The sequence below is a fragment of the Solenopsis invicta genome, chromosome 1 (assembly GCF_016802725.1).
Source record: "Solenopsis invicta isolate M01_SB chromosome 1, UNIL_Sinv_3.0, whole genome shotgun sequence".
NCBI classification, from domain to species: domain Eukaryota; kingdom Metazoa; phylum Arthropoda; class Insecta; order Hymenoptera; family Formicidae; genus Solenopsis; species Solenopsis invicta.
This window is the reverse complement of record NC_052664.1, coordinates 2389287-2404688: the sequence shown is the minus strand read 5'-3', so window position 1 is coordinate 2404688 and position 15402 is coordinate 2389287. Positions and strand designations below refer to the sequence as shown.

Below are 15402 nucleotides of genomic sequence, written 5' to 3'. Positions count from 1 at the left end.
ATTAAATTATTATTGAAAATTTGCATATATATAATTTGTTTTATTGTACTGTTTTTTTTTTGGATCATCATGACTGCGTTTAATGAAAAAAAACAGATTCCTTAATTATTACGATTGCTTTTTACGTTTAGATTCAACAAGGATTTGTAAAGGCAAGATCCAATTTTATTAATACATGACGTATATATTATGTATATTCCAACTATCATCTTGAATGAATATGCATACCACATATATCCATACAATATGCTATAAATATTCATAAATATATATATATATATATATACATTTCTGAATATTCTATGTATGTACATGACAAATACAGGATATTTTTTTCACATTACGAACATTACATGTATATACATTAAATATTTAATATTTACTGGGATTTCTATCAATATCTCCACTAGTGATTCTCCATAACAGCAGTCTCCGAGAATCGACTAAAAATTTTATACAGGCGTGTTTTTTCAAGGTACGGGTACATTACACCCAGGATGTCAAAAACCTACGTATTGTAAAAAAAAAGTAAATTTTTCTTTAACAAGCAAAAATAAATTTATTAATAGCATTTTGTATAATTTTTGACTTTATTTTTGTACTTTGACCAACGAGAGACTGGTTTGTTTCTGCGTTTTAACAAAAAATGTCAAGATTTCACCACTGTAGCAAAAACGCGTAAATGGCCTATGCAATATGAGATTATTTTTATGAGATGTTAGATCAGGCTAACGTCAATTCGTTCATAATTTATAACTTATTAAAAGATAACCCAGAAAAATGTTGTAAAGATTACATATAAGAGCTAACTATAGCTCTCATCAAGCTTTTTTTAACGCATCGTCTTGCTTTTTCAACGTTGCAAACTGTATTGCGTACACAAGTTAAAAGTTGTGTAGATTACGCAGACATTCTTAAAGATCGAGATTCTCGCAATTTGTTGGCAGACAATAAAATGGCAAATCCAAAAAGATGTTCATTATCCGTCTACTCTTGATCAAAAAACAATGTATAAATTTAAAATAATGATAAATTGATGTGTAAGCATCATAAAATTTGTTGCGAATGTTCCATGTAATAAATAATGCGTGAAACGAAACGCACCCATGATCACATATAACGAGCGCCACTCTGTGTCGAAAACGTATACGGGACAAGATTCGTTTGGCAACAATGATAATTTATTATTATACCACACAAACAAATTACGCAAAAAAAATGTCGTCTGCCCCGCGAACCGAGATATTATTGACAATTCAGATTATAGGTTACAGGTTAGGAAATCTGTCATATCGCGGCCATGATGCCATCACATGGTCGCATGAATGCGGGCTGATAGTGTAATAGCAAGCGCCACTGTGTCAAAAAGATGTACTAGACAAGATTCGCTTGGCGACGATGATAATAATAATGACGTTTTTTAAATGTAAAACGTCGAGATTTGGACTTTGCGATATCTCCGCACGTGGGGCACGGAGAGAAAAAATAAAAACACTTTTATCATGCAATTTTCACCCAGCTATCGCGATTGAGACTACTCAGAATTTGATCGGTTCAGCCGTTACTGAGATCTAATAATCTCGTTATGCTTGAACTCGCTAACTCGCGTAAAAGAGGCTCGGTCTTTCTTGCTTTGCTTTACATTGGCGCAAAACTTTGACTATATATCTCTGAACTGCTTTACAGGCAGCCATTAGTAGAATCTAAGATCTCAGCGCCCCCGGGTCTGGAAATTGGTCAAATTGAGAATTACCTAGCTGCATTTCAAGTAATAATTGGTACAATCCTTTGACTCTTTAAGACTGTATAGTCAAAGGTACAACCAAGACGCGTGTTGAGATTATTATTATTTGACTTATTTATGTTGTACATACAAAAATATAAAATATAAAAATGGTTCGTTGTTGTTCTGCGGAAATATGCAATAATAAAAACATGAAATACAATCCTGCAGAAGCAGCTTCAACAAAATCTAAAAATGTGTTATTTTACAGGTCAGTTAGATTTTATGAGATGTGAACGTCACATCTCAAACACTTTACTTTTTTTTTGTTCAAGTAATAATAATTTAAAGAATTATTTATTATTAGTTACATTTATTACTACCATGTTTCTTTTTACATACATTTTGTTTTATTATATTATTTACTATGTACATACTTTATTTTATTATTAATTCACGATTATTAAACTTGTTAATTGTTTTCGAATTAATTTTAAATCAATTTGTATTTTTCACATTACATTTAATTACTCCTACAACTTTTTATCTCGTATTATTACATAATTTAGCAAAACAAGAACAAATCATTTTTTTATTTAGTAATACTTCTAGGTTACTCAATTATTTATTCGGAGTTATTCATACCAATCGTACCGATAGCTAAGTAGTTCTCGATTTGGCCCATTTCCGGACCTGGGGGCGCTGAGATCTTAGATTCTCGGACCTCTCCTTCTATCTTGTGGAAAAGTGGAGATATTAGCAGTCCAGAGGTATATAGTCAAAGGCGCAAGACGCGACCGCGCCTCTTGATAATGAAATATATTACATTGTATGTATTTTACGTTTTTTCAAGTTTTATAATCAAAAACGAATGATTCACTCTATCAGCTTATCTTTTCTTACGCTAAAAAATCTCCTAACTTCACCTTGCAGAATAAATGTACTTTTTGAAAACAATTAAAATAACAATATTTTTTTCTTAAAGTACGTTCTATCACCTTTCAAAACCTGTTGGAAAAATTTCTCTAATAGTTTTCTTTTCGAAACTACAAATTTAAAAAAAAACCGTTTTTTCGCGAGTACGTTTCCATCTCTCCTGAATATTTCAAATACATTCAATTTCTCGATTCTCGCACCTATTTATTCTTCTTTTTGATTTTCTGGCGTACTGATTAAAAAAAATTGTTCAAATTTTATGCATTAGGTACTGAGATATACGCAATTGAAAATGGTCCAAATGACGTACACCCATGTGCAGCAAAATATCAAATCCAATATAATGTGTTAGCTGAGGATTAACTCACTCAATTTTAAAGAAAACTAATTCTATACTGAAAAATGTAATACTATAACGGTAACAACGTTATATATAATGTATTATTTTATAATTTTATAGGTTTCTAATAAATTTGTGACATACCTTAGCATCTTTAGTAACTGATGGTGCACGAGGACTCCGTTTAGGCGATCTGCGATCGGTGACGGTCGGTCCGAGGCTCTGCGAGCGTCCAGTTCTTGGACTATTTTTCGGACTAGACTTGGTTCGTGGCTGAATTTCGTCCCGATGCTCCTTGATGTCATCACGCCGTCGTGGTATGACAGGCTCCAGTTTCTCTCTCGTTGGAGAGGGAAGTAGTGCACCGTCACCTTAATAAGATAATTTGTTTGTATTTCAGAATAACCTTGCTCAAAAAGTCCGATAAAAAACGATAGAAACCTAAAGAAATTTGATAAAAATCCTATATGATTTTACCTGAACTTATCTTATTATTTTATATTAATTATTTAAAATAATAATTTAAAATAAACCAATAAAATTGTTTTCATATTGGTATCTTTCTTTCTAATTATTATGTTCTTCTTATTCATAACGAATAACAGAAAAGTTATTCCAGATGCAATCCTGTATTTGTAAAAACTAGTGCAAAATTATAATATATAGGTTTATATACAGGGTAATTATTAATAACTGTTCCCACTTTTTATCATAGAAGCACGCATTTGTAATTTCTAATATAATATATTAGAAATACGTATCCGTCGGTAAATCATGTTCGTAGGGTAAAACGTGGAAACAATCATTAATAATCATGTATATGTATCCTGTATAAACCTATACATTATAATTTTGCACTAGTTTTTAATTATGTTTTATTTTCTCGATATTAGTGACTTGATTACATTTACAAGGCTCGATTTATGTCAAAGTTATAAACTCAATATTATAAAACTGGCCAATCATAAGTATTCCTTTGGAGAATAAAATTTTGAATAAAATATCAAAGATATAGAAAAGAAAACGCTTTCTAAGAGGTGATGATGATAACAATGTGTCTGAATGTTAAAAATTTATATTTGACTTTACATCGTGATATCTTCGTTCATAGGGCACGTAAAAAGAAATAAAATAATTATTTTTATTATTTAATTCAAATCCAAGCTATTCATTGAATCTACTCAAAACTTGATCGCTTTAGTCGTTACTGATTGTAAGATCCAATGTTCTCAGAAGTTGCCGGATTGCGTATAGTACCCGGGATAGTCTCACGCTGCGCATTTAGCGCAAGATATTACTTATCATGTCCGTTGAAAATGAAAATTTTATTTCAAACATTAAACGTTCACTTTATTTTTTGTAAATAAACTTGAAATTTGTTGAAAAAAGGCACCGAATTAATTTGCACACTCAATAATTTATATACTTATTATGTTTTTACACTTATTAAATTGACTTATTCATTAATCACGTACCCACACCAGTTGTACGGTCAAGATGATGGCGGATTAGGAAATCCTTTCTTGCGCGAGCGATAGCTCGATCAGTATCCTATGATAAAATATCAAACACATAATTTTATACTAATAGTACTAATACCATTGTATATATAAATACTATTAAAACTAGACATACAGAATGACGATAGAAAAGTTGTCGCCAGATTAAATAGTTATTATTTTCTTATGAATACTTAGAATAAAATAAATTTAAATATTAACAATGGAAGATTTCCAAGTATAAATTACAAAATAATGTTTATGCAAATCATTTCTTTTGGTTACTAAAAGAAAAAATGCGATAATAAAATATAATGCAAAAAATGCTAAAACAAAAAATATTTTATAAGATCTACATTTTTCTTCTAGAAAAATTGGGTTTAAGTTGCAAAAGTTTCAATTTATAAAATAATTGTCGTGAACAAGACGATCGTTTTAAGCGTCTAAGACAGTCTAAAATATTGTATATAAATTAAAGAAGAAAAAGATAATACTCAAATGGTTTTAAGATGATAGAAAAAGATCAGTTACGTGTTATCGACTTCAAAAAACTCGGACGATGTTCAATAAAAGATTTTGAGAGGGTATTCATAGAATATTTGCATACTGCCTTGGTATCGTCATGTATTATGCCATGGGTTGGTCTAGCCTGTACTGAGGATGGTCGACCCGCCGGTGGCATAGTGGCGATTGGAGCTACCTTCCTTGTGTTCTCTTTTTCTTTTTCCTCTTTGGTGACCGACCTGAACAATTAATCAAAAGACGATTCTGTGAGCATCACGTTTAATTCACGTCGATTCGCTCGAATCGATAAAATAAATTAACTAACTACGACGAAATCCGTGTGAAGGTGCGAGTACGTTTAAACACTTATGAGTGCTCTCGCATTTTTTTGCATAAATGATGCAAATCCGTGATGTTTCTGAACACACAGTGGATACAACTTGTGTAAACGACGTATATAATATGTCAAGTAAAATATTTGGTGCTTTTGTGTCTGTCGAGTATAAGAATTTTGATTGATTTAAATTCAATCCTATTAGAAATTCATATAAATATGATGATGACAAATTATGTTGGCAATAAGATAAAAATAGAACCGAGCAAATTGGGTGGAAAATATATATTCAAATATTTGTACACACAGTCCGTTAAATAAGAGCGTGGACAGTCTTTTTCACAACTGGTAAAAGTATTGCTCTCAATTTTTTTATAACCCGATAGAGGAAACCTAGGTCTTCGATGCACTTTGAAGAAAGATTCAGTTGCTTTTGGTTTTTTGTAAGAAAAACACATTAAGCACTATGAATGCCAAATACACGACGCGCTACAAGGCTGTGTTTCTTAGAGTCCCTAGAAGTAGAGAGTCTGGACATCTGCCCCTAAAATGTCGGTGATGAATATGTCAGTGTATGTACGTGAGCTTTATGTGTGTATATGTTTATCACTGTGTGCACTTGAACGTGTTGTATGCTGTTATCGCATTGGCTAAAGAGGATTAAACAGGGATCCGTATTGGTGCTGCCATTTTAGGTGCACAATCACGTGCATCCAATCCCGTGGAACCCCGAGACGTCCAGACTCTCTACTTCTAGGGACTCTAGTGTTTCTGTGCAGCCATCCGAAAGATCCGAAAATGTTGCAATCAGTGATTCCTAAATATGTGTAGAAGTCGAAACAATTCGTGCAGAAGTGGGTTCAGCGATATAAAGTCACAAAAATTGTCGATGATTCACCGTAACGTGGATCGATGGAAAAAATTGAAGAAGAAAAATTGAAGAAAAAAGACGACAAAATGATCGCAAATTTGTTTTCGCGGAAAACCTGGCCTACTGCGTCAAGAATAAGCGAAATTGAAGCAAAAAGGTTTAAATATATCGTATGTAACTATTTAAATTCATATCCGTGCTCATGGCATGAAATGTCGCAGTACAATAAAGAAACTTCTGTTGAGTGAAAAACATGTGAAAAAGTGACTCGCTTAGGCGCACAAGCTAGAACATCAATCGAGATTTTAATAACGTAATTTTTACTTACGAATGTTCTATACGAGCAGATAGTAGCTTCAAACAAATTTGGTCAATCTCAACAAGCATATAATGTCTCGAGACATTTTCGGATCTTTCGGACTTTTCGGATGACTGCACAGAAACACAGCCTCGTAACGCGTCGCGTATTCGGCATTTATGGCGCTTGTGTTTTTCTTACAAAAGATCAACAACAATAAATCTTTTTTCAAAATGCATCAAAGACAAAGGTTTCCTCTATCGGCTCATAAAAAATTAAGAACGATACTTTTACTAGTTGTGAATAAGACTCATCCTGCTCTCATTTAATAGACAAAGTCTTGTGTTCCAACGAAACGCTTCGGCTGTACTTGGCCTTTTTCAATCTTTCAAATGAAAACCGAGTACTACAAACTTAGTATTACTTATTTAGTCAGACAATATAATGACAAATCAATCAAATAAGTAATACTAAAAATATGTAATATTCGGTTTTCATTTATACGATTGAAAAAGACTAAGTACAGCTAAAACGTTTCGTTGGAACACAAGACTTGGTCTATGTAAGCATATTTGAATATATATTTTCCACCTAATTTATTTGTTTTCTTTGACCTTATTGCCAACATAATTTACTGTTAGCACACAAGAGCCTATTTTATTATGTATGATGATGATCTTTAAAATTGCAGACAGAATTAAGAGTACGAATTACTTCAAACAATACACACGTATGTTCAAAGTGCGTGATATACAAAATATTGGTCACATTCATAAATTTTTGAATATCCTTCGCTGCGCTTTAAACTGAATTTCTTATACACGATAAAGCATTTAAAGAATTACAAGCTATTGTTCCTGAAACTATATATTATAACAAAAAATGTTTCAAAATTATAATGATCTCGAAAAGGACAAATAATGGTAAATTAATTTTCATTAATTCTTCATCAATTGTTACTGTCATTTCGCTTTTTAATCGTATACTAGAAGATTGAAACTGAGTAAACATGTTATTGAAAACCATCTCTATGATATAATCCTTTAATAGAAGCGTAAAATGTGATCAATGACTCCACGAGGACGAGAGTAGTACAAAAAATAATGAATGGGAGTAAGGGGTAATACGTCAATTATATATAAATCTAAACTTATATGAAAATTAAATTTAACACAAATTTTCGGCAGAATGTTTCATAAATATACGAAATAATCGTGCATTTCCAACTTATAATTATTTATAATGTTCTCCTTTATATTTCAATAATAAGTGAAATCAGGATCGACGAAAATGTAAAACATAAAAGTAAAAAAGCTTGTATCAATCAATCTTAATTTTATTTAGTGTTGATACTACGTCGTTTGAAAAAATATGTTCTTCAACATATTTTAGATATTGTGAGAATTATCACCATATGTCTCAGTCGAATTGACAGGAATGTAGAGAAATTCACATTCACAACTCCTGGCTGAATTAAGTATTATTTTTTTCGCAAGAAATTCTTTACAGTTTTTTTGAGAAGTATCTGATTGATGTTTTTTAGCATCAATATTATTAGAGAAGAAAAGGGTAATATGGCAACCATTTTCATTTTATTAAATAGTTTTGTTTATAATTAATATTTTCTATTGAAACTTGAACGATTACATTCGTCAAAATGTTGTTTGACAGATTCTAGGCTCAAAGTAATAAGATATTTATTCTTTAGGACGTGATTTATAAAAATCTAATGCACTGCATAATCAGTGGAAGAAAAAAAGTGATTGTAATATGGCTATCCATAAAAATAATTAAAAAAAAATAGTTTAATTTAAAAGAAACACAGTACCTTGTTACAAAACTATATATTTTTAATTTTCTATTGTTTAGAATTTTTCTGATTTAGAATTTTCCTGCGTTCATAAACTTTAGAAATACCATTAAAAATTTCGTTAGAAATATTATTTTATCCCCGTTTAACATGAAACAACAAACATAAAATGATGTCTCTAATGTTTCTAAACAACGCTCTCTAGAATGACAATCGATTTATCGAAAAAATATTTTGATATAAAAATTTCACTTAACCCTTAAACACATAAGCGAGTCTGATAGACCCCATATAAAGTTTCGAATGCTTGCTGTGTGAAGACGGAATGAGATAGAGAACCGGAGGTTTGGACCAGGACGTAAAAAAAGTTTGAAATTTCCTCTTTTGATTGATATGCTTGATCAACTTTTTTGATCAATTAGATTTCGAATGGTATTGCAGCAAAGTTTTGTTAGGGTCAATGGGACCCATATAGTATGTGAGTGAAACGTTCTTGTGAATAATTTTAAGTAAAAAAACTGGACAAAACACGTTCAAACAGATCCAAATGCGTATGTTACTATGTCTAAAGTTGAAATACTATAGTGCCATGAAAAAGAGAACTTCTGCGTAGGGTCCGGAATATATTATTAAATACATCAAACTTCAATTTTAGGCACCTTGAATTTATCAAAAATAAGATTTAAAATAATTTGCCTTGTTACGTAAATATATTTTTTAATAGAAATTGCAGTGACATAATTTTTTTTTGAAAGTATGACTCTTTAGCTTTAAAACGCTGTATTGTAAAGTTCTTAAAAGTTTTTTGTTGCAAAAATATGATTTAAAAAAAAGTGAATGTTAGATACCTAAAAATATAATACTTCATATCTTTCTTGTTATAATAATTATACTTTTTAAAAGGAATGACGATACTATAATTTTTTTCTGAAAGTATGACCCTTTAACTTAAAAACGCCGTATTTGAAAGTTCTTAAAAGTTTTTTGTTGCAAAGATATGATTTTTTAAAGGAAAAATGGATTTTTGAACAATTTTTTATTTTTATTTAATGGTTTTTCTTTTATAACTTAACAATAAATCATTTTTCGACAATGCCGATTATGTAGTCACATTTCTGAGACTTTTTCATGTAAAAAAAAAGATTGTTGAAAAATCTTGATTGAGACCAAAGTTATAGTTTCTCAAAGTTCAAAAAGTCTCCCAGACCCGAAAATGTGTTTACGTATTTTACGGAATCAATGTATTTAAGGATTAAAAAACCATATTAATGAAATGTTATTCTTTGAACTTTGTATGACTCGAAATATGTATAGCCGAATAAAACGGTAAATAACAAAAAAAAATCACTAAATTGTAACTTAGGGGAAAGTAAGTAAATTACACGCATTTAAGGAAAATTTATCGCAGTGAATTTTTGAAGCTGAAATCGATACGAGTACAAAAATAGAAACTTTAAACATTTTTTTATCATTATGTATTGTTATATTAAACAATTTTTTATTTGGTAATGCTATATTCAGCAAAAAGAGGCAAGTGAATAAACGAAAAAATTTCTCGGGCCTTGGGTACGTGCGGTTGGACGCAAATGTACGCGGAGAAAAAATGAGGTTATAGCCCATTCTTTTAGTTGCACTACACTGTACTATACTGTACTAGTGGCACTATAGTTGGTCTCACGTGGTCTCACGCCATTCAAGATGGATGCGTAAAATGTCTACTGCGAACTTGATTTGATAAAAAAAAAACAATTATTTTATGACTATTTAATGAAATTTAATAAACAAAAACTCAAAAAACGCACGAAAAAACGTACTTTTGTTACGTATAACAAGATTAAAAGAATAAATTCAAAAAACGGACTTATTGCCTTATTTTCTGAACGCTAAAATCGCAACAAAAATCATGACTTTACTTTTTCTTATTTTTTTTAAATTAACTACGTTTTTAAATGATATAACGTATGGTTATATATTAAAAAAATACCTTCAGCCTACAAATATTGTCGTGATATAATCTCTATTCATCAGGAAAATGCCAAACCACGAAGCGTACAATTACCCAGTGCGTACAATAACCCTACTTTCTCCTACTCAGAGAAAAGGTTACTGTCAACACTGCTTTTGCCAATGCAAAGGTCTGTACGGGGCTCACTCTACAGAGCGAGAAGGTTAATGGACTCATTTCCGAGCGCCCTTAATGGCTGGTATTCATAGTCGATTCTTATATTTAAGATCATCTTAAGCATCATTTTAAGATGCCATCAACCAATCAGAGAGCCGTATTAGCATCTTAAGACGTTACTTAAGACGATCTTGAAATAAGAATCGACTATGAATACTGGCCATAGTCGAGTGTTATTTCAAGATTGTCTTAAGCAACGTCTTAAGATGCTAATACAGCTCTCTAATTGGTTGATGGCATCTTAAGGTGATACTTAAGACGATCTTAAATATAAGAATCGACTATGAATACCGGCCAATAGTCGATTCTTATATTTAAGTTCATCTTAAATATCACCTTAAGATGCCATCAACCAATCAGAAAGCCGTATTAGCATCTTAAGATGTTACTTAAGACGATCTTGAAATAAGAATCGACTATGAATACCGACCTTATATTCCCTTATCGATTGCATCTTATCCGCGAGAAACCGGTCACACTCAGCCGCGTTGCCGCTCTGTGGCGACAACGCGCACTGGTAATTGGCGAGCGTATGCAGTACCGGCGCGTGAAATGGCGCCTAGTGGAACAGCCGCCACAGCTGATATAATGAAACAAACTGGTAAATATTTTAATATATTAAAGTTATTACAATTAATACTTGTTTTGAGTTATGTTATGTAAAAATGTGAAAATTTTGTCATATTAGAGGTTAGAATTAAACATTATATCTTGTATTTTATTTGTGTCCATTGTACATTACGTTTAATATCTATTCCTAATTTTTATATCTAACATTTAATATTTATTTTTATTATTATATTTCTAATATTTCTCCTATTTTGCGCATGGCAGAGCCTAATGCATACCGTGGTAGCCAATCAAAGTTGGATAGAGTTTAACTTCTTTTACGCGGTGGAAGATTTCATTGGCTACCGCGTCACGCGTAACATAGTTCTTCCTATCGTGTTATTGCATAGATTCCCATAGAATAAAAAATTAACGATAAAAGCGAATGTATGCGCGACGTTAATGCCAGTTTGATCCCGTCTACAGAATTTTCAGTTTGAAAACATTAAATTTTGTATCGGAAAAGCCGAATACAAACTCATAAGTAATTCCACTTAGAAATGACATGTAGAAAACGTAGTCCGTCCTGTCGTGTTTTACGCATAGATTCCCATAGAAACGGCAAATGAGAAATTAACGATAGAGTCGAATAGAATATCTTCAGTTATTTACTGATAAACTATTGTATCTGGGAATTTTCAAAACTATTTATTTTAAATACTATATGAACGAGAAATTCTATATAAGAAATTAACTATAGGAAACCATACATATCACTGTATTAATTCCGAATTAATTGCCGTACGACAGTTAGCATGGGATTGAAATTGATAGAATATCTATCGTGTTATTCATAATAAAAAGCAGATCCGATTGAAAACGCCAGGATTTGTATTATTACTCTTTTGTGGTGACAGATAGACCTGTTAGAAAACAATACATTCTCATAGAAATCCTATTGATCTTAATCGTTTTTTATCGGCTTTTTTTATCAGGAAAGATCCACTGCTGATTGATACAGATTTTTCTCATCTTTGTGTTTGAAGAATGTGACATATTCGTTTCATTAATATTGTTATTGAATTAAAGAAATTCTTCAAATTAAAAAAAATAAAGGGAAGGCATATAAGTATGAATTTTTTTCTTTTTAACAAAGGAAAGAGAAATGAAAGGAAAATCATCTTCTAAAAAATAAATAATAAATAAAATTTAAAAAATAAATGTTATTTATTGTTAATAAGTACTTTTTGTAAGTATTTACAATAGTAATAATATTTATGTTAAAAAATTCAAGGAAAGAATGTTTATAATCATTTAAATGTAATTTATATATTAATAATTCTAATGGAAACGTTATGTCATATTTAAAGAATGTCATGTCATATTTAAATGAAATAATTTATGAATATTTCATACATGAATGTTTTTTTGCACGAAAAATTTTATTTTTTTTTTACAACATAAAGAATATCCTACTATAACCCCGAAGTGTATTAACACAACACATTTAAATTAAGAAGATAAATGTCAATCAAAATGCCGGTTTATTTTTTTAATTGCAAAATATTCTTTAAATTTTATTGTTTAATATCAATATACTTGCAAATTTCAATGTTCCTATATTTGATATATGTGATTAAATTATTAAAAACTGTCATTCGCATAAGAATTTAAGGTATGTTAAAAAATTATTAAAAAAAATTATACGATCAAAAAAATTGAAAAAATTTTAGAATACCTGTATTCATTACAAACTTATCTTAAAATTTGATCAAGTTTTTATATTATATAAATTGGAAAACCTTCCTAACAAGATTATTTTTCCAATTAAACTATTGCTGTCAATATATTTTTTTGGTATATTTTGCATCAAAATCTGACAGAATAAAATATAAAATATTGCATAAGTTGTTAATTTTTTGCTAATTCTATTTTAATATTTTTATATACAAAATAATTAGAGAAATTATATTATGTATAAAAATTATTATTTCTGTAAAGTTTTAGATGCAAGAATTGCAAACATTTTGTTATTCCAAAAACATCTCTAAAACGTTGCAGTCATATTTCACAACCTTTCTGAAATATTGTATTCTTTTACATAATTGAAAAGTTTTGAAACATTTCTGAAAAATTTTAGTGCTGTATGGGAATGTTAAATAAACGTATGTAATTCTTATAAATACTATTATGTTCTTGAGAGAAACATTTTCTGACAAGTTCTTATTATGTGATTTCTAATTATGCATTTTGTTGAATTGATGAAAAAGAAGAAACGTGAATTTTGATTGTTGAACAACTCGAACAAACCAATAAGCGTTGTTATTCGCGTAAACATGACAATAGCAACAGTAAAAACAAGTTTCTCGTTAAAAAATGATAGTGAAAATGAATGTGAAAATGGAGTATAGTGTACTAGCCTGGCAAGGGATAGAGCGTTCAGCGCATGGTTACTGGAGACTCGTTTCCACAGTGAAGCTTCGTCCTCGGCTGTCAGACCGCAACCCCAGTCACGATGCTAACGCAAACCAAAACGTATCAGCATCCATCTATGTGTCTGTGTTATTTTCAAGAAAATCTAATCTATCGTAAAATGTCGCGACGACATATTCTAAAAAAAGTAATATTAAAACCCGGACACATCGATGGAGATCATCATCAACTTTGATTAAGTTTTTAACCCCATATGTAACGAAAAGTATTATTAAATAGCTTAACAAGAATTATTGTATCGTTTAGCAATTTAATTTGTGATATTATGTATTTCAGTTTCAGTTTAAAAACTATTTCAAGACCGACAAATGTTCAACGCGCAGTTTGTATGAAATTAAAATTATAAAATATTCACCCAACTTATTATTAGGCACTAAAATTCATTTTGATTAAAAATAGCACATTCTATTCTCTTATGTCTAATATTTTAATTAGTCAATTTTTACTTATAGTTACTTATTGTTTATATTTTTATCAATTTATATCTTGAGATGAGATATAAAAATATGAGATATAAATGAGATATAAAAATGAGATATAAAATGCTAATAAATTATTTATTTGTCATTAATCTTAGGATTTTTTTCTTTTTTCATTTTTTTATAATGGATTATTTTTACTGAAATTTATAATATGCTAATAAGGGGAATCCGACAATCGGTCATCACCAATTTTAATAAAATTCGATGTGTGTGTAATATTTATTTGAATATTTACAGTGAATCCATAAGTTGCAATATGCAGACATTCTTGAGAAAAAAATACAAAGAAATAAAAAAATATATAAAAAAGCAAGTAAGCAACGTAGCGTCCGGTGGACGTTGACTGCTACGTCAAAGTTCCAGATTCAATCCCCGAGAAAAGCACTTTTTTTCATTTAAATCTTTTTTTAAAGTGTTTATACACTTTTTAAACTGTTTTTAACGTAAAATGTTATTTCTTTTAAATCAAGTATATAAAAATACTTAGGATTGAAAGTTTATTGTAACAATAATTAAAACATAATGGTTCGTATCCCAATAAACATGAAATCATTGACATTTTATGCACTGTCTTTACATTTCATGTTATTAACAGAATCTGGAAAACAATTTTGGTTAATGTTTTTAAAAAGATTTCTTTTGTTTGTTATTTAAGACGTAGACTATATTTTAACATGTTACAAAAAATTGGGGAACTTAACTGATTATGATTTAAAGATTGTATTTTAATAGCATCTGCACGATTAGGTATTTTTTTATTCTTTTTAAGGAAATATGTACAATCATTATAAATATAGAAATATGTTTTTTGTTCATGAGCAATTTTAATTTAATTAATAATAAAAAAGCATTTTTAAATTATTTTATTTAAAAAAATAACATTTTATATGAAATAATTAAACAATTTAAACATTGTACATGACAATTTAGAAATATAAGATATAAGTGAAAAGTTTCGGGGATCAAACTTGGAACTCCGAATGTAGCAGTTAATGTCTTAACGGCGAATGCTACGCTACTGACCTTTTTATATTAAAAAAATTTTTTCTTGAAAATACCTGAATATTGCACTTACAGCTTTACTGTAATAAATGTAATGAGTACTACACACCCTTAAAATTTTATTAAAATCAGTGATGCCGTGTTCCTCTTATAAGTTAATGCAAAAAATTTCTTATATTTTTTAATAAAGTTGAAAGATTTCAACAAAAGTAAAATTATTGTTACTGGCTTTAGTATACTCTTTTCTATTTAGATAAAAATATTTTAAGTTTGTTTCAGAAAAAACTTCAGTTTTTGTTTATTTAATATAATACTTGATAAAAAATTGAGAGATAAATTCATTATAATTTAATATAATCGAAAGAGAGAAAATATTTCA

At 29.7% G+C, this 15402-nt stretch overlaps 1 protein-coding gene across 17 annotated transcripts in view; it reads right to left on the bottom strand.

Moving 5' to 3' along the window:
- LOC105200057 overlaps nucleotides 1–15402 on the bottom strand; it is a 233621-nt gene that overhangs the window by 53487 nt on the left and 164732 nt on the right. For 15 of the 17 annotated variants that reach the window (XM_039447361.1, XM_026139306.2, XM_039447368.1 and 12 more), the window contains 4 exons: nucleotides 13467–13564; nucleotides 5106–5241; nucleotides 4475–4550; nucleotides 3144–3370 (listed from right to left, as the gene is read on the bottom strand). In XM_039447361.1, coding sequence (XP_039303295.1) covers nucleotides 3144–3370; nucleotides 4475–4550; nucleotides 5106–5241; nucleotides 13467–13564 — 537 coding nt within the window. The remainder of the gene's footprint in view (nucleotides 1–3143; nucleotides 3371–4474; nucleotides 4551–5105; nucleotides 5242–13466; nucleotides 13565–15402) is intronic. The other 2 variants (XM_039447400.1, XM_039447404.1) reach the window with 1 other exon arrangement.